Genomic DNA, 23938 nt, shown 5'->3' with positions numbered 1-23938 from the left:
TGAGATTTTGCCATGCAACCTATTAAGGTGTGACTGACTGTATTTGAAAATAGCTAAGCACTGTCTCCCTATGTGTTCTTGTAAAAGGGCTCTGAGGACAGCCAGCCAAATTAGCAAGAGGTAGAAATGGACTCCATTTCATTCCACATCTTTCAAGATGTGAGACATGAAAGATTTGAATGGTGAGGATGGAGGAATAATTTCATTCATAAAACCAGACACAGTGGCCAAGAAAATCCTGCAGTTGACCCCTTGAATTGGCAAGAAATTAAACTGTTGGCTGAAAATGTGCTTCTGGTGGAAAACAGGAAAGACTCAAATGCCAGTCAGAAAAGCTTGCTTTCTCGTTTTTACAAAATAAATAATAACCCTCCTATAAACGAAGGTTTATAAGAAAAATACCTTCCCATGCACAAAATGTAAAAACACTGTAAGTGAATATTCTGAGATTTTTTTTTACATGAGGATATTCAATAAAAGTCAGATTCTATACAAATAGAAAAATGGGCAGATATTTACAATGACGTTCTTTTTCTTAAAATTACAAATGGCCTCATAATAAAACTTTGACTCAGAGATTCATGTTATTTAGGTAAAAAGCAGCTGCTTTTAAAAAATAGCTATATAAATATATATCTCATTGAATCCAAGATGCTATTGATTTTAAGACATTCCATTAAATAATATGTCACCAAGAAAAGAAATGCTGCAAATTTAACAGCACTATCACTTATAACGTCAAAAATGTCAAAAAGTGAAAAAAGTTCACCTGAGAATCAGTGACATATAGTACATAGGAATTATCGTTATCACCTGTTTGCTAAATTTTTTTTCAACCACAAAAATAGATGTAAAGCAGGGAACATTCTCTCTTCTGAATTATCTTCCTGTCTAAAACACTTAAGAGATCAGAAGCTACAATATTTTTGTTCCACTTTTCTTGGCATGCTTGTTCATACAGAGTAATCAATTTCCCTCTTGAAGTAGGAAGGATTTAACTGTTTCTATCCCCTAGCAAAAACACTGATACAAGCAGGTAAGTTGGGCCCTCAATGTACTTGCTTTGCTCTTGGCTAACAGTCTAACATACACACACACACACACACACACACACACAGAGTCTTCCAGAGAAAATAATATACAAACCATCACGCTGATACAGGATGTTCATAGAGGGGGAAGCTGTGAGTCTGTGTGGGCACAGGGTACATGGATACTTTCTGTATCTTCTCAATTTTGCTGTGAACATGAAAGTACTCTAGAGAGTCTTTTTTTTTTTAAATATGAACTTCCATAATTTTCACTTAGTGTGAAAAGCCTTCTCCATCTATTATTGTGAATGCTTCCAGAGTGCTGGGATTAAGAATAATTAATTAAGATTTGTTAATTTTTCTCCATTATTTTTAAAATGATATTTTTAAGTGAAGCTGCACATTTCTATATTTCACTGAGAGCTCATAATTCTCTTTTCAAGTGACTATATCCTTTATTTTCCTAGTGGAAGTATTAATTCTTCAATGCATATATTACTTTTCTCCTCAATGTTATTGATTTTAATGCTTCCTGGCATTTTAAAATCTTGGTTAAAGTATCTGATAATTATATCTCCAAATGGATTTATTTGTTCTTATCAAGCCTCAGTTTCATTCTATGCTTAGAATGAATGCACCCCTCTTCAAGAAAATACAAATATTTATTTTATTTTAGCAACTTTGTTGGACTTTTTAACCCTCAAATTTTATCTCACCTGGTTTAAATGTCTGTCTTTATTCTACTAAGTACTATTTTGGTTGCCGTAGCTTTGTAGTAAGTTTTGAAACCAACATGTGTGAGTTTTCTAGCGTTGTCCTTCCTTTTCAAGACTGTTCTGGCCATTTGGGGTTCCTAGAGATTTTGTACAAATTTTAGGCTGGGTTTTTCTATTTCTGCAAAAATTTTCATTGGGATTTTGATAGGAATTGCATTGAATCTGTAGATTGTTCTGCATGGGATTGATATCCAAACAATATTAAATCTTCTGATCTATGGACATAAATGTGTTTCCATTTTTAAAGTCTTCTTTCATGTCTTTCAACAACACCTTACAGTTTTCATTGTACAAGTATTTTGTCTCCTTAATTCCTGTGTGTTTTCTTTTTGATGCTATTGTAAACAGTTATTTCATATTGTTTATTATTAGTTTATATAAATGAAACTGATTTTTGTGTGTTAACTGTGTCCTGCTATGTTGTTGATTTCACTTATAAATTCTTTTTTTTTATTTGACAGAGTTATAGACAGTGAGAGAGAGAGAGACAGAGAGAAAGGTCTTCCTTCTGTTGGTTCACTCCCCAAATGACCACCATGGCCAGCACTGTGCCGATCAGAAGCCAGGAGCCAGGTGCTTCCTCCCATTCTCCCATGCGAGTGCAGGAGCCCAAGCACTTGAACCATCCTTCATTGCCCTTCTGGGCCACAGCAGAGAGCCAGACTGGAAGAGGAGCAACTGGGACTAGAACCCAGTGCCCATATGGGATGTCAGCGCCATCATTTATAAATTCTAACAGGGCTTTTGTGTGTGTGAAATTATTAGGGTTTTCTACACATAAGATTGTATTGGAACAGATGTTTGGCATGGCTGTTAAAATGCTGCTTGGGGTACCCTCGTCCCATATTGGGGTGCCTGGCTTCAGGTCCTAGCTCTGTTCTCTGTTCCAGCTTCCTGTTGATGCACACCATGGGAGGCGGAGCACGATGGCTCAAGTAGTTGATTCCCTGCCCTCTACACGGGAGGCCTGGATTCAGTTCCTGGCTCTGGTTTTAGCCTTGCCGATCCCCGGCCGTTGAAGCTTTTGTAGAGTGAACCAATGGACAGGAGACCTCTTGGTGTCTCTGCCTCTCTTTCAAATAAATTAAATAAGCAGAAATTCCTGTAAAAGATAACAGCATCTGTGAATAGAGACAATTTCACTTCTTCCCTTCCAACTTGGATGCTTTGTTCACCCCTAACTGCTCTGGATACAACAGGACAGAATTTCTGGTACTACGTGGACTAGTAGTGAACAAAACAGGCATCCCCGCTTTGTTCCTGGCCTTGGAGGAAAAGCTTTCAGTCTTTCACCACAGGGTATGATGTTTCCTGCATGGTTTTCTCACACCACAGTTATCATATTGATGAAATCTCCTTATAGTCCTAGTTTGTACAGTGCTTTTATTAAGAAAGGCGTTAAAATTTTTCAGATGTCTTTTCTTCATCAATTGAACTGGTCATGTGGTTTTTCTCCCCTACATTCCACTAATGTAGAAAACAAAAAGTGGAGTTACAAACTATTCTCATAATAATAATAGCTTTAAAATTGCTTATGTGTTTGTATTTATTGAACATTCAACTTCTTCATACAGCTGAGTTACTGTCCAGTGTCCTTTCATTTCACCCTGCAGAACTCCCTTATGCATTTCTCGTAGGGCAAGTCTCATAGAAACGAACTCCCTCAACTTTTGTTTGGTAACACAATAATTTCTCCCTCACATCTGAAGGGCAGTTTGCTCGATATTGAATTCTTGATTGACAGTTTCATTCTTTCAGTAATTACCATATAAACTGAATTTTATTTACAGTATTTCGTTGAGAATGTTTTTAATCAATGTCCATTGAGGATATTTATCTGTAGTTTTTTGTTTTTTGTTTTTTTTTTTTCTGACATTGTGTAATGTTAGCCTCAAAGACTAAATAAGATAATATTTCTAATTCAGTATTTCTAGAAAAGTTTTATAATTGTTGTTATTTTTTTAGATACTTGATAGAATTCACTAGTAAAGCCATCAGGTCCATTGCTTTTCTTGAATGAGATTTTTTGATTATTGATTCAATATCCTTACTAATTATATGTCTATTCACATTTTCTATTTCTTCAGGATTTAGTCTCCATAGATTTTGTGTTTCTAGGAATTTGTTCATTTAACTTAGGCTATCTGATATGTTGATTCATAATTGTTCAAAAATCCTTTTTATTTCTGTGGAATTGGTAGTAATATCCCCATTTTAATTTGTGACTTCAGAGATTTGAAATTTATCTCCTTAGTCCACCTGGGCAAAAGTTTATCTATTTTGTTGATCTTTTCAAAGAATTAATTTTTCATTGCATTGATTCTGTTGTTTCTCTGTTCTGTATTTCATTTATCTCTAATCTTTATTCTTTTTCTTTTCAGAAGCAAGATTTTCTAAAATGTGTGTGTTTTAATTTTGAAAAGGATTTATTTACTTATTTGAGTTTCAGAGATGTAGGAAGAAACAGAAAGAGAGAGAGAGAAAGAGAGAGAGAGATCTTCCATTGGTTTGTTCAGTGCCCAAATGCCAGCCACAGCCAGGGCTTGGGTAGGCCAAAGCCAGGAGCCAGGAACTCCTCAGGTCTCTCATATGAATGACAGGAAACCAAGTAGTTGGGCCATCACCCACTGCCTCCCAGGTACGTTAGTAGGAAGCTCGATTGGAAGCATGGAGTAGGCAGGTCAAACAGGGCACTCTGCTATGGATGAGATGTCCCAAGGGATGGTTTAATCCATCGTGCCACAACACTCTCCCTTAATCTTTGCCTTCTTTCCTTCTGCTGTCTAGATTGCTCATCTTTTTTCTAGTGACTTAAGTTGTAAAGTTAAAATGCTAGCTTGAGATCTTTCTTATTTTTAAAATTTTATAAATTTCTCCTTAGTGCTGCTATCACCAGGTCTCATATGCTTTGTATGTTGTGAATTTCTTTTCTGTTTATATCTAAACATTTGCCAGTTTCCCTTATTTTTTCCTTTCTCCATTTGCCATTTAGGAATATGCTGCTTAATTTTCACAATTTTGAAGATTTACTTCTGTTATTCACATCTAAGTTCATACCCTTTGGGGTCAGAGAAAATACTTTGCATGACATGTTTTTCTTTTTCTTTTCTTTTCTTTTTTTTTTTTTTTTGTCTTTGATATTTAATTCCTGACTGGGCATATAGTCTGTTTTTCAGAATGTTCCTGTGCACTTGAGAAGAATGTGCACGCTGCTGTTCTGGGTACAGTGTTTATAGATGTTTGTTCCATCTAGTGGTTTACCGTGGCTTTTGTCAGTCCTCTATTTCTTTACAGTATCTGGTTGTTCTTTCCATTTATTGTGAGATATTGTATTCTTCAACTCTAATTGTAGAACTGGTTCTCCCTTCAATTCTGTCAGTTTTTGCTTCATACAGTTGATGGTTTGTTATTACAAGCATAAATATTTGTAATTGCTATGTCTTCTTGTTGGATTGTTTGTCTAATAAATTTTTAAAATCTATGTCGCTCCCCCTCGTCGTGGAGGAACGACACAGGACCCTGCGCTGTTCTTTCGTCTGCTCGGCCCTCCCCGGGTTTGCTGCTGGTTCTTCCCAGGTTGGCTGCCGTCCTTCCACCTCTGTGGAAGGGCGGTTCCCCCTGCCACTTTCCCCACTTCCGCGGGGGAGCGGCACACTGCCGGCCGGCTCTCTCGGGGGCTGCTCAGATGTTATCCGGATGTTCCCCTTAGATGTTCCTGGTGCATGTTGTCTCTCTCCTCCTTTATAGTCCTCTTCCACCAATCCCAACTCTGCTGCCCACACGCCGAGTACGCTGCTCTCCTCCAATCAGGAGCAGGATCAGCTCCTGGAGGTTATTGGTCGAACTGGAGGCAGCTGCGTAGAAGCTGTTTACTCCTCTCCCAGCGCCATATTGTGGGAGAGCAGATGCATAGAATAAGTGTTAATTCCAGTAACTTAGTCTAGTCCGAGTTGCTCCCCACAATCTAAAGTCCATTTTGTCTGTTATTGTGCAGTTGCCCCTGTTCTCTTTTGGTTACTATTATCATTTTCAATTCTTTCACTTGGAATCTACTCATGTCTTTGGATCTAAAGAGAGTGCTTTCCATTAACATGTAGCTGTTTTTACCCATTCTCTGTGTTTTGATTGGAAAGTTTAATTCATGTATGTTTAAAGTAATTACAGATAGGAGGGATTTACCTCTGTCATTTTATTATTAGTATTCTACAGAACTTATAACTTCCATGTTCCTCATTTTCCCCATCACTGTCTGCTTTTGTGTTTGGTTTTGGTAGTTAAATGTTTACATTTCATTCTAACCTTTTGGAGTATGTCTTATAGCTATTTTCTTTGTGGTTACCATGAGGTCACACTTAACACCTTGAGGTTGTACACTCTCAGTTGATTTTATACCATCTTAACTTCAATTACATACAAAAATGTTGATTCTCCACAGCTCCTTCCCTACCTCGTTTGATTTCTGATGTCATAAAATGACATCTTTAAACATTCCAAGCCCCTAACCATAAACTAATAATTATACTGAATGCATTGTGCCCTATGTTATGCAGAAAGCAAACTATGGAGTTACAGACCAAAGTTACAATAATGATACCCTTCAATCTAATACACTTTGGTGCCACTTAACAACAGGGATGTGTTCCAAGAAACGCACTGCTAAGTGGTTTGGTAGTTGAGTGAACAGGATGTCGTATATTCATACAAACTAAGATGATATGACATCAGGAGGCAATGCTATCTTACAGGCCCATCATTTTATATATGTGTAATCCATTGAAAGCTAATATTTTGCAGTACATGACTGTAAACTTTTTAATATATTAGTTTCTTGGGGTAGAAACTGGAGTGTAGGGAGTAAAACTGCAGCCTGAAGTGCTGGCATCCCATATGGGCACCGGTTCGAGTCCTGGCTGTTCCACTTCCAATCCAGCTCTCTGCTCTATGGCCTGGGAAAGCAGTAGAAGATGGCCCAAGTCCTTGGGCCCCTGAACCCTCATGGGAAGACCCGGCTCCTGGCTTCGAATCGGTGCATCTCCAACCCTTGCAGCCAATTGCGGAGTGAACCAGTGGATGGAAGACCTCTCTCTCTCTCTCTCTCTCTCTCTCTGCCTCTCCTTCTCTCTCTGTGTAACTCTGACTTTCAAATAAATACATAAATCTTTAAAAAAAGAAAAAAGCCAGGAGGAAGGAATGACATCCAGGGTCTTTCACACGGGTGGCGGGGTGCAAGTCCTTGGGCCATCTGCTGCCTTCGCAGGCACGTTACCATGGCCAACACTCCCAATCACATCGTGTACCTGGCACCAGCACACTTCTGAAATTTCCAAAATGACAATCAAATAGGTGTTCTTCACGGCTCGCCCCAAACTCCACCCTCTCTGAGTATTCAGAGAGGCACCCAGACACCACTCCCATGGCTCCAGACCTTAAGAAAGGACAGCTGCCCGAGGCTTGCGGATTGCAGCTCTCTGCTGAGTTTGCCTGCACTCTTTCCTGTGTACTGCTGCTTTGCCTGTAAATAAATCCTGCTTCTCTGCTAACCTCTGTCTGCATCTCCTCCTTGAATTCTTTCTCATGTGGAGACAAGATTCTGGAAACAGTCTTGCCAGGGGCCTCTCCCCAGCTTTTGGAAGAGAATAATTTTGGTGAATAGTTTCTAGTTTAATGGCTTTTAATATTCCTTTTTCTTTTTCACGGCCCTTGTCTGGTTTTGATATCTGGTTTATATTATCTTCATAAAATAGCGGATTGTTGCCTTTATCAGGAACAGTTCGTACAGGCAGGGACTAGCTGTTTTGTTCACACTCTCATGAATATCTTTCTGACCTCAGTGGACGGTGTTTATTGGAGAGGAACATTTTTGACTATTGATTAAATTTATTTAGTGGTAATAGTGGCATTTTACTTGCTCATTCTTTTTTAAAGATTTATTTATTTATCTGAAAGTCAGAGTTACACAGAAAGAGAAGGAGAGGCAGAGAGAGAGAGAGGTCTTCCATCTTCTGGTTCACTCCCAAATTGGCTGCAACCCGGAGCTGCACAGATCCGGATCTGCGCAGATCCAAAGCCAGGAGCCAGGAGCCTCTTCTTAGTCTTCCACACAGGTGCAGGGGCCCAAGGAGTTGGGCCATAGCAGAGAGCTGGATGGGAAGTGGAGCAGCCGGGACTCGAACTGGTGCCCATATGGGATGCGGGCACTATAGGTGGCAGCTTACCAGCTACGCCATAGCGTTGGCCCCATTTGTTCATTTTTATAGAAAATAGTGTTCTACTTTCAAGGTACATGGTATCTAATATTTTAGACATTTTTTGTGGGGCCAGAGTTGTGGCTCAGTGGGTTAAGCTGCTGCCTATGAACCTGGCACACCATATGAGTGCAAGTTCCAGTCCCCGCTACTCCACTTCCCATCCAAATGTCTGCTAATGTGCCTGCAAAGACAGAAGATGGTCCAGGTACTGGAACCGCTGCCACCCATGTGAGAGATATGGCTCCTGGCTTCAGCCTGGCCAGCACTGACCATCATGGCCAGTTGGAGAGTGAACCAGCAGATAGAAGCACTCTCTCTCTCTCTCTCTCTCTTTCAACTCTGCCTTTCATGTAAACAAATATTTTTTTTAAAGTTTTTAGTGTAAAATTGCTTACAGATAGTTGTTTCAAATAAACAAATATATATATATATTTTTAAAAAATACTGCAATTTATCATTTTTCTTCCTAAAATGTTACTTTGTTGCATTAGCAGCATCTTGCATATCTGATATGTAGTTTGTTGTTGTTGTTGTTGTTGTTTTCTTTTTGATAGGCAGAGTTAGACAGTGAGAGAGAGAGACAGACAGAGAAAGGTCTTCCTTCCACTGGTTCACCCCCCAAATGGCTGCTACAGCCGGCATGCTGTGCCGATCCAAAGCCAGGACCCAGGTGCTTCCTCCTGGTCTCCCATGAGGGTGCAGGGCCCAAGCACTTGGGCCATCCTCCACTGCCCTCCTGAGCCACAGCAGAGAGCTGGACTGGGCATCCAGGACAGAATCTGGCACCCCAACCGGGACTAAAACCCGGGGTGCCAGAGCCTCAGGCTGTTAGCTTTCATGTTTTATTTTTATTCACAAATTATAAACTATCTTAACTTTCTAAGTATATATCTATTTAATTATTTGTATTAAACTTTTGTCACTTAATTGCATTGTGATCAGAAATCTTCATAGTGGTTCTTCAGAGGGGTGAGAGAGTATAGTTGTTAAGACCACATGCCCTTGTAAAAAAAAAAAAAGAAGAAGAAGAAATTATCAATTCCCAACTCCCAACTTGACTCTCACTGGGATTAAACATGACAATAGGTCTGATCTGATTTCATCATCATTTAAAAAAATCATCTATTATTTTCCACTTTATGTTTCTGTGTGGGAGCAAACTGTTGAAATCTTTACTAAATGTATGCTAAACTGATCTTCTGTATATAAAGAGAATCAAAAATGAATCCTCATGTGAATGGAAGGGGAGAGGGAATGGGAAAGGGGAGGGTTGCGGGTGGGAGGGACGTTATGGGGGGGAAGCCATTGTAATCCATAAGCCGTACTTTGGAAATTTATATTCATTAAATAAAAGTTAAAAAAAAAGACCACATGCCTTATAATTAAGCATGTATCTTGTCCTTCGCTAGGAACAGCATAACTAAATAATCACAGCTACTAAGAAAAAGTGCTCTTTTACAACATAATGACAAGTGATACACGTAGAAGAAATGAAAGAACTAGAAAATTGCCATGTGATAACTCTCAAAGAAATTACTGATTAAAGCTAGATTCCTCATAGCTGCTAAAGTCAGTATGTCACATGATGACGGGAGACAGGATGATGATGTATGCAATGCCAACATGTCATTCTACGGGTTACTTGCTGGGAGCAAACAGCAAACCACGGCATTGTAAAGGTGCGACATGAAATCAGTGATTAATTTTCGCACTCGGTTTCTGTCAACAAGTAGACATCACGTGTCTGTTGATCAAATGTGAAGCACACTCCATCACCTGGGATGTATTGCTGCGAAAAATGTTTAACCAGGATAAAATAACAAGCTTCCAATATAATTCTGTCTTATAGGAAATACAAAGAGCAGAGGGAAAAGTTAAAGTATTATCAAAACCGAAAATTAAACAAATCTAGAAATGGGATGTTCCGTGTTTTCAGTATTTTAGTGACACGAGAAAAGTTTTGGGTTTGCTCTATGAAATTAAAACAGGGGTAGGCATTTGGGTGAAGATGCTAATTAAGACGTCCACATCCTGTATCAGAGTGCCTCGGACTGATACCTGGCTCCACTCCCGCCTCCAGTTTCCTGCTAATGTGGATCCTGGGAGGATCCACTTAGCTCAAGTGACTGCGTCTCCTGCCATCCACATGTGAGACCTGGATTGAGTTCAACCTCAGCCCACGGCTGTTACAGGCATTTGTGATGTGAAACAGCAGATGGAATCTCTCCCTCCCTCCCCCCAACATCTCTTGCTCTTAGTCTCCCTTTCAAATAAATAAAAAATAAATAAGTAAAAGAGACAGAAGAGACGGAAGAATCAAGCGCAATGCAATGTGCTCTTTGGCAAGATTTTGGTTTAAAGAAACCAGGTGTCAAAGACATGCTGAAATATTAAGAAATTTTTGATACGTATAGGGAATTACATGATACTAACAGAGTTACTATGAATTTTCTTGTAGATAATAGTTATTTTGTGGTTATACAGGAAAATTTACTTGGGGAGAGACATTTTTATGTCTTCATTCTACTCTACAGTATCTGAGCATATGAGTCCCTTTGTTAGAAAGAAAAAATATAACTTCTATTTCCTTTAAGATGAAATACACATTTCTTACTGTTGCACTAAAAAATACTTCAGGTCTGCCACTAATTTCTGTATCTAGCCACTCGCTCTTACACAGTTTGTGCTCTGGTCTCATTAAAGTTCTCAGGGTTTTTTTTCCCTACTCAAAATGCCATTCCCCATCTTCTGCATGTAACCATTAACATGGATGCCCGGGCACATATGCACATTTGCACATACATAAGTCACCAAGAGCAAGATATTGTTCTAATGTGGTTAATGTTTAAATGATCGTTATAAATAAATACAATGTAAACTGGGAGGATCCACAGAAACCACGGAGAAAAGGGGCTGGGAATCAAATTGTGAGGAGACTTCACTGGAAAGAAAAAAGAAGGTAGCAGAGAAACGTGATCAAATGGCAAAACTTGCTTGGTCAGGGTGTGAAGAGTTCTGCGAATCTTAAAGAAAGAAAAGTGCACATATGCAGGCCATGCTGGTTTGAACCTCATCTTCCAGTTTATCCATTAAGGAGTTTGGACAACTTCCTTAATTTCTTCCAGCCCGAGGTATCGCATTTTAAAAATGTAATGATAACAGTTCCTCCTGGAGCAAGCTTGTGGCGAGCATTACACCAGTTAATACACACAAAGCAGTAAAGCAGTTAGCCAGTCCCTTGTGCAGAACTGTTTTTTTTTTTTTTTTTTAAATTTTTGACAGACAGAGTGGACAGTGAGAGAGAGAAACAGAGAGAAAGGTCTTCCTTTTGCCATTGGTTCACCCTCCAATGGCCGCGGCCAGAAGCACTGTGGCCAGTGCACCGCGCTGATCTGATGGCAGGAGCCAGGTACTTATCCTGGTCTCCCATGGGGTGCAGGGCCCAAGCTCTTGGGCCATCCTCCACTGCACTCCCTGGCCACAGCAGAGAGCTGGCCTGGAAGAGGGGCAACCGGGACAGAATCTGGCGCCCGGACCGGGACTAGAACCCGGTGTGCCGGTGCCACAGGTGGAGGATTAGCCTATTGAGCCATAGCGCAGGCCAATATACTTTTTATATTTTTTTAATTTTAAAGTTTGAGAGGCCAGGACACACACACACACACAGAGAGAGAGAGAGAGAGAGAGCGAGAGAGCAAGCTCCCATCTGCTGATTCAATCCCTCAAACTACAAAGGCTAGGGCTAGGCTGAAATCAGTAACCGAGAACTCAGTTTGGTCTCTCATATGGGTGGCAGGAATCTAATTACTGGAGCCCTCACTGCTGCCTCCTAGGGTCTGCATTAGCAGGAAGCTGGAGTCAGAGCTGGAGCTGGGTATGGAACCCTGCTACTGTGATATGGGGTATGAGTGCCTTAACCAGCATCTTAATTGTTAGGCTAAATGCCAACCCTTTCTTCATTGTTTTATTTTCAAAGTTTCTAAATCCTTAGTTTTAGTGTCTTCTAAGTTTTTCTAAAAATTTGACTAGATTTTTTTTTCTGATTTCTTTTTTCTGCAGCAATCATCTCCACGTTTTACTATGTAGGTTGAATTACAATCATATTTCCTGATATATTTGCCTAAGTGTTTATAAACTTTGTGTATGTCCGATTTCTATTGACTCTGATTTTCTATGCTTCTCTTTTCTATTTTTGTCTTTTTAAAACTCCTATTGGATTGGCAGGTATTTGCTATTCTGTTTTATTAGTACGGAAGTTAAAAACTCTATTTTTGTTTTTTAGAGTTTTATTTTTATTTCTTAATATTCATTTCTCAAGACAAAGAAAAATGAGTCATTTTTTCTACTCTCTTATTGAGTATAATGGAATCTTTAGGCTGACCTAATCTAATTCCTCTCCACCTATTTGTTGTTATTTTTCAGTGCATTGGTTCTTTTGGAAAATAGTAGTTAATGTTAGTTTTTAAGCTGTCATTATTCATCATTGTTATTTAATGTTTATACAGTGTTGTATAAATTTATCCACTTTCTTTGCTTACACAACTGAAAAGAGAATTAGCAAAGTAAGTTTCTTTGTTTACAATTCTTTCTTATATCTTGGTTCTTCCTTTTAGAAGAACATCTAGAAATTCTTTTAGCTAGATTCAGTGGTAATGAATTTGTCTTAAAATGTCTTTTATTCATATTCTAGGATATCAGTAAAGCTGTGTGCAGAATTCCTGGTATATTTATTCTATCTCAATACATTGATGCATTACTTACATCTGGCTTCTATCATTGCCATTAATAAATTTGTACTCTAATTTTTTTAAAAAGTATTTATTTATTTGAAAGGCAGAGATGCAGAGATAGAAGGAGAGAGAGAGAGAAATATTCTATTTGCTAGTTCACTTCCCAAATGGCTGCAATGGCTGGGGCTGGGGCTGGGCCTTGCCAAAGCCAGGGGCCTGGTGCTTCCTCTGGGTCTCCTACATGGATGTGGGGCCCAAGTACTTGGGCCATCCTCTGCTTCTTTCCCAGGTGCATCAGCAGGGAGCTGGACTGGAAAGTGGAGCAGCCAGGACTCAAACTGGTGCCCATGTGAGATGCTAGCACTACAGGCAGAGGTTTAACCTTCTATGCCACAGTGCCAGCCCCCTGTTTATACTCTAATTATAGATAGTTGTCGTCTGTAAATAACCCATCTTTTATTTTCTGGTTTCATGTAAGATTGCTCTTTATTTTGCTCTTATTGTTCTTCATATGTTTTATATGTTTAATTTACTATTGATACAACTTCACTTTTATTTATTCTATCTTGTTCTTATTGTACCTTCTAAATGTTTTATATATGAGTTTTATATAACTCATATCCATCCTAGAAAGTTCTTAGCCATTATTACTCTAATATTGCCTCTTCATTTTTCTTTTTTGTTCTCAAGTTGGTGAATTCTTTTATATATATATTTAGGACTTTACTAATCCATCCTGTGAAGCTCTTATCTACCCTGATATTTTTCATCTCTGTGTGTCTTTGTGTTTCATTTCAGTTTCCTCAGACCTATCTTCTACTTTGCTAATTCTCTTTTCAGTTGTGTCTAATCTGTTGATTAGATTCTAACTCTTAGAAGTTTTAAAATGTAATCACTTGATGCAATGAAAAGTAGCTCAGATAATACCTGCCAATTGGGTCATTATGTTTCTAACTAAAATGAGAAAATGCTAACAGAATAAAAACAAAAACCACTCAATGTCAGTGATTATACAAGACAGAAGAGACACTCTACAACCATAAAAATGACTAACCATCTCATTCTTGGCTAATTCAAGTGATTACTGTTCCTTTGTCAATGACAACTTCAATATACCTAAGTCTTGGGTAAAACCTTTCAAGATACGGAGTCATCAGGTTTCCTACACTTCTGAATGACATCTGATCCAGAACTGAGTCCTACTTCTTTAACTCCTGCTTAGAACTATCCAGCTCAAGGGCAAATCATATTCTGTGTCACAACGCCTCTAAATGTGTGTTGTCGTTTCCTTTAGAAAGTTGAGTAAAGCTAGCTTTTTTGACTAGAAGTGTGTTCCTGATCTTTGGTAGGTAGGTAGGTTTTAACAAACTATATTTTTAACTTCTGAATGATCTATTTAGTTCCTTCATAAATCTGACTGTTTTTAACTCTGAATTTATCTTTAAAACTTTTAAAAATATTTCTTTATGTATTTGAAAGACAGAGTCATATATAGAAAGAAGGAGGCCAGCGCCGCGGCTCACTAGGCTAATCCTCCGCCTAGCGGCGCCAGCACACCAGGTTCTAGTCCCAGTTGGGGCGCCGGATTCTGTCCCGGTTGCCCCTCTTCCAGGCCAGCTCTCTGCTGTGGCCAGGGAGTGCAGTGGAGGATGGCCCAAGTGCTTGGGCCCTGCACCCCATGGGAGACCAGGATAAGTACCTGGCTCCTGCCATCAGATCAGCGCGGTGCACTGGCCACAGTGCTTCTGGCCGCGGCGGCCATTGGAGGGTGAACCAATGGCAAAGGAAGACCTTTCTCTCTGTCTCTCTCTCTCACTGTCCACTCTGCCTGTCAAAAAAAAAAATTTTTTTTTTTTTAAAAGAAGGAGAGACAGACAGAAAGAGACCTTCCATCTGCTAGTTCACTCTCCAAATAGTTGCAATGGCCAAGGCTGGGCCAGCTGAAGTGAGGATCCTGGAACTCTATCTGCCTTTCCCACATGGGTGGCAGGAAACCCAGTGCTTGTGCCATCTTCATTGCTTTCCCAGGCAAATTAGCAGGGAGCTGGATCAGAAGCAGAGCAGCTGGGTCTCGAACTGATGCTTGTATAGGATACTGGTGCTACAGGTGTAGCTTAACCCACTGCGCCACAACAGCAGCCCCAACTCTGAATTTTTCTTTCTTTTTCTCCCTATTAAGTTTATAGGTACAATTATTATAAACATACTTAATGTTATTCATCTAACTCTATCCCTATAACTCCCTATAACTGAAATTATAGGGATATCATGTTCTTCATTATTTGCTAATTTTGTCCAAAAATAGGTTATTTCTCTGTGTACTTTACAATTTCCATTTGCAATTCCATCTTCATTTTGATTCTTTGTTCTTTCAGAATGAATTTTTGATTGCTTGTGCTAGGTGCACCAAGGATGTTACCATTTCAGCATCAACTATTTTGAAAGTAAATTCATTTTTTTTAGTTATATTTATAAGGAATAGAATTCATCCTTTTCAATTGACAAATGTATACATTTGGGAAACCACCATGGTCAAGATATGGAATATTTCCATCATTCAAAAAGTTCCCATTGCAGATCAACATTCAAGACTGCATATTATCTGGGAGCTTTCTGGACCAAGGACATTACATGAAATATATATTCATACCTCCTAACTTCATGAGGATTAGATCTAGAATATAACTTTCCTGATAAGACTTCAAAAGAAAAAAAATGAAATTCTGAATCCAATCTAAAGCAAACAAATTTCCTTGTTCTCTACCTATTTGCTGGTAGGAAGACTTTTCCCCCTAGTTCAGCAATTCAGTGTGGGTTTAGCTGTTTGATCTTGCTGCTGGCTCCAGAGCTTCAAATCTGGTCCTTGATGGGCTATCAACTCAGACTTCAGGGTTAGTAAGACCCACAATTCTGCTGCCCTGGCTTCCGTATCCTGGCTTACTACTCTGGTTTTTAGTTTCTTCTCTCTCCCTTTTTATTATTTGTACATTTATTTGAAGTAATAATAATAATAATAATACAGTAATAGCAATAATATAGTAAAGACATACCAATCTTAAGTATGCATAGAGCCCAACAGTTTTTCATGAATGAATATACCTATGTAACAAGCACCTGAAAAAAAAAAAGCACCTGAATGAAAAAAAAAAAAAAACTTCCCTAGAAATCTAGTATCCTTTACTTCTAATACACAGATTAATTTTGCTTGTTTTCAAACTGAATGCAAGTGCCATCATATAGCATATATTCTTTGTGTCAGGCTTCCTTTTCTTATGGTTATTGGCTCAGTCATGTTTTGTGTAGTTAGGCTTGGTTCATTCTCCTTGTTGTATATTATTCCCTGTATGAATATCACAGTATTTGTATTGTAGGAGGATATTTGGGTTTTATATTTTCCTTTTTCATACAAGTGTCTGGGATTTTCCTTCGAGGGAGCTCTAGTGCATAATGAATAGGCTTTAAAAAACATCCCTCTGGCCAGCACTTCTCAATGGTCTGTGTCAGGGCAAATTTTAAGTCTTGCAGGCTGTCAAACAGACACAAAGCTCATATGTTTTATTTATTGCTGAAATTCTTACTTGATTCTCATCTGATTTACTTTAGCTGATGACTTTCTTTAGACTGTCATCTGTATAAGCGGTTTTGATTCCTGCAAATCATAATGAGTGAACAAAAGGAGGAAGACAGAGATGAGCTGCGTAATTAATCTTGTATTCATGATCTCTTGCTGGGGTGAGATGTTGCATGGCCAAGGCTAGTTTAATGTTCCTAAGTATAAAATATTGAAAAAGCATGTTAAAGAAATAGAGTGGCATAGGACAGCAACAGTAGGAAGTGTAGATGTGGGTGTTTGGTCCATGATCTCCTAGCTAGTAGGCCAGAACATGATCTGGGAAGGAAATTCTCTTGATGACTCAGTGGTATGTGATCAACATATTGCCAGAAAAGCCTCTCCAAAATGGGCCTGCCTTTGCCCTGGAAATGTAGTTGTTCCACCAGATCAATGCTTCTCAACAGGGGGCACTTTTGTTCCTCAGGGAATATTTGGTAATAGCTGGAGGTATTTTTGGTTGGTGTGCTACTGGCATCTAGTGGGTAGAGGCTACGGATGCTGCTACACAGGACAGTCCCTTACAACAGTAACCAAACAGCCCAAACGTCAGTGTTGCCAAGGCTGAGAAACTTAGATTCAGCAGCCAGTCAGCTTCTAAATCAAAGGTGTATTTAAGAAAACACTATCAACTACCTTTCAGGAAATTATAGCCTCCCAGGGGCCCATGCTTCTATGATTTTTTTCTAAATTCTGACATTCTGTGATAGCCAGCACATCACTGACTCAGTCTTCTGCAAACATACACAGTGGTCGATGCTGCAATCACTAAATTCATGCGGAGTTTGAATAAAATCACTCAGATCTGATAATCATCCAAGTCAATAAGATCATCATTTATAGCTACTGAAAACTGGCTACCAGAGAGGGCATTTAGCCCAGCAGTTAAATAGATGCCCACATCTGGGTGCAGTTCCCAGCTCCAGCTCCTGCTCCAGCTCCCTGTCAACGTAGACCCCGAGAGGCAGCGGTGACTGGGTTCCTGCCACCCATGTGGAAGACACAATCTCATGTGATCCATTGTGTTCTAGGCTCCTGAGTTCTGTCCATTGGGTTATCTGGGCAGTGACCCAGTGGATGGGAGTACTCTCTCTCTCTCTGTCCTTTTGTATCTCTGTCTCTCAAAGAAACAAAACAAGAAGCAAGCCAAAAATATTGGCTAGTTTATTTTTTAAAAATCAAGCAACAAAATTTCCCTGATATTCACGCCATTATTTTTATTTTACTATTGAAAACACTTCAGTTCCCAGGCCACAGAGTAAATCAGCTGCAAAAAGGGGATTAGACAAACATTCTGAGGTTGTGCCCTGCAATTAGATGATGAGGCAGCCTTTTCCATTGTTGATAGATTCTGCAGCCTAAATTTAGGGCAAAGCTCGATTTCATTATTTCTCCAATGGAGGTGATTATCCAAGTTTGCCACTTTTTCCTCCGGGCAGCATACTACCATTCATTCTTGTGATTCATTTCCCCTAGAAGGCTGAGGGGTTTTATAATGACATTATTGGTTTTGTAACTGTGCTTCTTTGTAATGCTATTACTGAACCAGTGTTGTGATAAATAGTCGGTTTATAAGGGAAATCACTTTTACAAGAAGTACAAAATTAGACACGCTTCTGCTTTGCAATAACAATAAAAACCACAGTGGAAAAAATATTCTCCAATTTATTCCCATCTGTATCAGCAGGAAGCTTTAGAAGATGACTTTCCCCCTAAAGTCTTCTAAACACGATTACTGCGTGCAAGTACCATGTCAAAATGCAGATTTCCTCCAAATCCTATTGAACACCAATACAGTCTTAAGCTTACCATGACGTGGGCCCTTTAAGAAAGCCAGGCGCTTCAAACTCCGCCCCTCTGCTGACTTGAAGCAGGCAAGCTGCTTTTCCAAAGCAGTTGGTTTAGTGATAAAGCTCAGAGAGAGCTAATTTGCCCCCTGCTCTGCCTGGAAGGAATGTTCCTGTTGCAATAAGCTCTAAAAGTGGAAGACTTAAGATAGGATGGAACAATAGTAACTTGTGAAGTATGGAAGCCAGACCCACTCTTAAGAGTCTATCACAGGGCTGAATAAACTGGAAAGAATGCTGTTAAATCGGCTTCCCCTGTGCTACTACTCCCTGCTAACTTTACTCTCCCTTTCTTACCCAGCAAGTGAGTTTTCCAGACACCCTTTCTGACTTAGCCAGCTGCTTGTCTTAGGTAGCAGCCCCTGAAAAGGCAAACTCAGGGTGGACAGACAAGTTTCAGTGGAAATTACACTGGATCCCCCGTAACAATTTCTTACTTGCTGTTTTGGAAGAGCAGAACCAGGCACTTTGTTTCCCCTTCAATCACCAGCAGCGACTGAGTTCGGAAGTCCTCAGCCTCAAACCAAAGCATACCTAGGAGGACTCTGGGACTTAAAAGCAGTTGACTTTTCAGAGTTGTTTGCTAGGAGCAGCCATCTTGGTAAAAGATGATGTCATTTGGAACACTTGGCAGGTTAGTTTACTCCGAGGTACCAGTTTCCATTAGCTATTGAATAACCGTTTAACCATTAGATTGAATTTAGGTTGAGAGAGAGAGAGAGAGAGAGAGAGGAAATAAAGAAAATCATTAAAGTCATCTCTTTATTCTTACTAACACTTCATAAGTCTTTCCAAAAGTTCAAAGCAGTAAGAAAAATTTTGCACTTAAAAATGTGTTTTTTTTTCCTTTTCTGTTTCCATGTGTTTGTTCTTCCTTTGACTAAGCTTGGATAATAAAATTAGTCTGGTCAGTTTCACTTTCTAATTTTTGTACATAAGTGAAAGCTGTTTTGTGTCAACAGGGTAAAGTGTGTAGAATCATCTCACCTGCTGGACCAATTTTCTGCGAGCCTTTCTTTGGGAGGGGGGAGGAGAAATAAAAATATCTGACTTTTGGATTTTTTTTAATGCCTCAAAGCTAGAACCCTGAATTAGATCACATGAGAGTAATTAGCTTGCTTGATTTCTACCTAAGGTTTGATTTTGTTGTACCTGTGTATTATAATGTTATGTCTGCAGTTACTTTGGAAAATTGGCACTTAAAGAGATGTGTTTCAATCCTTCCACACAATGTTTCTCTTTTATTTTTTGGACTGGACTACTGTTAGTGTCTTAAGCCCATTGTGTGACGTGCTGGAACTGTCTGCAAGATGCAAAGCGAAAAAAAAAAAAAAGACTTGCACCTTGCTTAAACAATTGAGCACAGTGTGGTGGGTGAGATTATTAGCGGGCGGTGCGCGTCTCCTGCAAATTCCTTCTTAACAAGGTTAACCTGTAGCTGCTGTTGTTCCACTGCGTTCAGCCTCCTCGCCGAACTTTCTGTGCCCGCAGCTCTATCCAAAGCCGAGCACTTCATTCAGGAAGATCAAACTGCGCGTTTGCGCGAAACAGACAGGGGGAGGCAAGCGCACAGGCAGCCGGCGGAAGATGGGGCCACCGCACGGCCGGGGCTGGATGCCGGAGCCGGGCTGACCTTTCCACGTGTCCCCAGCACCTGCGAGGCGGCCGGCGCATTGGTTTCCATTTTCCCCGGAGCAGGCGCGAGCCCGGAAGAGGTTGGGCGGTCGTGGGCTTAGGTCAGGGGTCTCGGAGGCCCTCCCTCGGAACACGTGCGGCCCGCGAGCCGCCGGTGAAGGGGCCGGCCCGGCCTTCCCGCACCAGCTGGACCCGCGTATCCCCCGGCCCGCTGGCGGTGGCCCGGCGGCAGCGGCGGCGGCAGCGGCGGCGGGCGGGTCCCTGAGCTCTCGGCACGCTGTGCAAGGGCGGCCTAAGCGAGCGCGACAGGCCCGGCTGGAGCGAGCCCCAGTGCAATACTGCCCGAGCCCGGGCGGGGTCTCTGTTCTCTGGCAGAGGAGGTCCCTTGGCAGCGGGAAGCTCCCTCTCTTTCTCTCGCCGCCGCTCCGAGTCTGCGCCCTGGTGCCAGGCGCCCAGCTCGGCGCTCCCCAGTGCTCGCCCGGCGCCCACTCATTCGCAGCCCAGCCTTCGCCGCCGCCGCCTCCCTGCTCCTCCTCCACCTCCTCCTCCTTTCCCCAGCCCGCCGCGGCCATGGCGGACAGCGCCAGCGAGAGCGACACGGACGGGGCGGGGGGCAACAGCAGCAGCTCGGCCGCCATGCAGTCGTCCTGCTCGTCGACCTCGGGCGGCGGCGGCGGCGGCGGTGGCGGCGGCGGCGGCGGGGGAGGCGGTGGCGGTGGGAAGTCGGGGGGCATTGTCATCTCGCCGTTCCGCCTGGAGGAGCTCACCAACCGCCTGGCCTCGCTGCAGCAGGAGAACAAGGTGCTGAAGATTGAGCTGGAGACCTACAAACTAAAGTGCAAGGCGCTGCAGGAGGAGAACCGCGACTTGCGCAAAGCCAGCGTGACCATCGTGAGTGCCCCCCGGGGGTGCGCCGCAGCGCCGACCTCCGCCCGCCCCCGGACCCGGGCGACCCCCGGCGACCCGCGGCGAGCACATTCCCTGCGGAGACCTGCTGGCCTGGGGGGTGGGGGCGGGGGAGGGAGGTGTCCCTTCGCGGCCACGCGGGTCTGACCCAGCCGGGGGCCCAGGACCCTCGCGGGGTGCGGGGGGCAGAGGGGAGCAGACTCCTGGGGCAGCCACTCAAGGCCGTCTTTCGGCTCTGGGGAGGAGGCCCCTCCGGGGATAGGTCTGGAGGCTGGCGGCATGGCTGGGGGGCGGGTTGGGACTTTTTAAAAAAAAATTTTTTTTTCAGTCCCAGCTTGTCAGAGGGGGTGCGTCCAGAATCTGGGGAGCCCCAGGCTGGGGGCAAGGGAGGAAGCTGGGGCCGGTTTCGGGGGCCTGGCTCGGGGTGCGCGGCTGGGCTGGGCACTCAGCTGGCATCGGGACGGCGCTTGCCGGATCGCCCGGGGAGGGGGCGGGAGTGTGTGGCCGGGAATCCGGGAAGTGGAGTTTTCGGGCCAGGATCGAGAGAGAAGGGCGGGTGCCGGAGCTAAAGCTCCCACCTCCGTTGGAAGCCCTTTCGTCTGGGGATGGGAGGGTGGGCGGTGCACAGTGGGGAGAGCGCAGCATCTCACATTGGCCGGGCCCCGGGGTTGGGGCAGAAACCCGAGCGAAGGGTAGCAGCTGTGACACCCTTGCTGAGCAAGAGGTGCGTGTCTTTGCTTCGTGGGTGGCGGAGTGGTGAGTAGTATCTGGCCTCTCGGGTCGGGAGAGTGGACCCCAGAGCAGGTCACGCCGTCTGTTTCTAACCAGAGTCCTGGAGGCTCCCCAGGAGAGGGTAAGGTTGGGTCTGTAGATTCCTCTCCGGGTGCAGAGGCCTCTAGAAAGGCGACTATAGCCGTGATGAGGCGAAACGTTAGCTGGGAAAAGTACTCTGTGTGCTCTCGCCTGATGTCCCTGCCAACTCACCACATCGTTCACAATCCCCGGACAGACAATCCCCTTCTGATCAAAAACAGTTTGCCAGCCAGGAGCAGAGAAGAAAAATGTCAAGAGATCCAGGGGCTAAATCACCATGGCTGTTGCACAATAGCTGTTTGCATTGAACCTGCAGGTGGAGAAGGAGGGCTGAATTTGGGGATGGATCAGGGAGCACACCTTGGAACTGAAATGGGGCAAGGTTGGGGTTCGAGGGTGTCAGGCAGAAGTCTTAACTGGAGGAGTGTGTGTGTGTGTGTGTGTGTGTGTGTGTTCGTGTTCCCCTAGGGCTGGCTCCTGCATGAGGAATTGGTTTCTGTACAAAGCAGGTTCCCACCAGAGTTTCCTTGTGATCGGCAGGCTGAATAGCAATTGATTGTAGAGAAAGACACTTTGCATGCTCAGATCCAGTCCTGGGGAATGAAACGGGAGCTCTGTTTGTGGGTCTGCGGACTATCAAGTCCTTGAAGCGCCCTTTTTGGTAGCAAGGGGGGAGAATTTGCAGAGGCAGCCACTTGCAAGCCTCCTAATGTCGCTTTCTTGTCTGCGAGAGGTGTGTCTGGCCAGTGGGGGTTTTGGAGAAGAGGGAGAAGTCGGTGGAGGCCGACTGCTGAGGGTGTGAGTTAGTGAGAGCGTTCCTCTCTTGGAGATAGTGAGCCTTGGACAGTAGTAAGCCTTATCCAGAGCAGAATCTGTAGCCTCATGTATGCAGGGAGCAATACAGGCTGTTTTTGTTTGGGAGGGAGGAATGGGAGGTGGGGAGACTGAAAGGATTGTCTGTCTGACACTTGGGCCATAGAAGAAGTAGGTCTGTAAATGATACACAAAAACATTGGCTTTGCAGGAACACACATGGCATTGCTGGTGTGTAAGATCAGAGGCCTTGAGAAGACTTGGCCTGAGGAGCTTGTAAGGTGGTGGCTTCTTAGCACGGCCTCACCTACAACTGATGTCCAAACGAATGTACTTTATGGAGTGTCCTGTGGCCCTGCCAAGTCAAGCTGTTAAATTGTTCTAGATGACCGTGTACAGTTACCAGAAGCTTCTCTGTTCTTGCACCTCTGACTGCTATTCAGGGAGACAGATAGAAGTGCTCCTGCATTGCCTGGTTTCCTAGTATTTGGTAAGTGCTTCTCAGGCGCTAAATGACAACTGCAGAAAAGAGATCCTGTGGAGGTATGGAGGCTCCAGGTGGTACTGGGTTGGGTTTGACCTCCCTGGCCTGTCATTTGAGAGCAGGAATGCATGGAATTCCATGAAATGGGCCAGTGGCTGGATGATGACTCTTGGTGGAGACTCTTAGTGGACGTCAAAGGTAGATTGTATAATCCCTGACAACTCTGCCTTCAGCATCTTCCTTCCCACCGAGGAAGTCTGTGAGAAGGCCTGTGTCTTCGGCGAAGTTTCGGCCTGGCTAGATTTTTCACTGGCTGAGTTCATTTGAAGAGAGATGGCACCACCCTCCTATTTCGCCTTGAGTTAGAGTGCTAAAAGTGACTGTGGCTGTCACTGCTTTTCCTTGAGCTCCTTTAGGAAGGTGCATTGCCTTTTAGCCACACCCTGGCTGGAGGAGAAACAGGTGCCCTTTTGGCTTCCTTTTTTTTTTTTTTTGGCTGGGGGTGGGGGTGGGGATGGCGAGAGACTTTTCCTTTTTAGTGCAGTTTCACATTTGTGGTAAAATTAAGCAGAGTTGCCCACATGCTCCCCAGCTGCACATGGGCACAGCCTCCCCATCATCAGCATCTTGCAGCAGCGTGGTCCTCTTGTAACAGCTGATGCACCTGCATGGACAAATCCTTACCACCGCAAGTCTGCGGTGTGCGTTCGGGTTCACTCTTGGTGTCCTGTCATCAGCGGGTTTGGGCAAGTGAATCGTGACGCCTTTCTGCCTTGTCATATGCAGTGGTGTCACTGCCCCGAAAGTCCTCTGTGCTCTGCCTCTTCATCGTCCTTCCCCCTTAGCCCTTGGCAACCACTAATCTTTATTCTCCGCAGTTTTTGGCGTTCCCAGATTGTCTGTACTTGAAGTTGGAATCACACAGGAAGCAGCCTTTTCAGAACAGAAGATTTTCCATGCTTTTTTTTTTTAACACTTGTTTTAGTGTTCAATAATATTTCATTGTTCGGCTGTATCGTAGTCTATCCACTCGCCCACTGAGGGA

At 42.8% G+C, this 23938-nt stretch overlaps 1 protein-coding gene across 1 annotated transcript in view; it reads left to right on the top strand.

Moving 5' to 3' along the window:
• Positions 1-20294: 20294 nt before the first annotated feature.
• The window catches only part of CCDC6 (coiled-coil domain containing 6), a 142772-nt gene continuing 139128 nt past the window's right edge, over positions 20295-23938 (top strand). The window contains exon 1 of the mRNA XM_002718475.6: positions 20295-20768. Within this exon, the coding sequence (XP_002718521.3) occupies positions 20448-20768 (321 nt within the window). The 5' untranslated portion in view covers positions 20295-20447. The remainder of the gene's footprint in view (positions 20769-23938) is intronic.

Source organism: Oryctolagus cuniculus, chromosome 15 (genome assembly GCF_051225735.1).
Source record: "Oryctolagus cuniculus isolate XC-2025 breed Fujian yellow rabbit chromosome 15, ASM5122573v1, whole genome shotgun sequence".
In the NCBI taxonomy this organism is placed as follows: domain Eukaryota; kingdom Metazoa; phylum Chordata; class Mammalia; order Lagomorpha; family Leporidae; genus Oryctolagus; species Oryctolagus cuniculus.
Note: the sequence above shows the minus strand (reverse complement) of the source record. Positions and strands in the feature narration are given on the sequence as shown.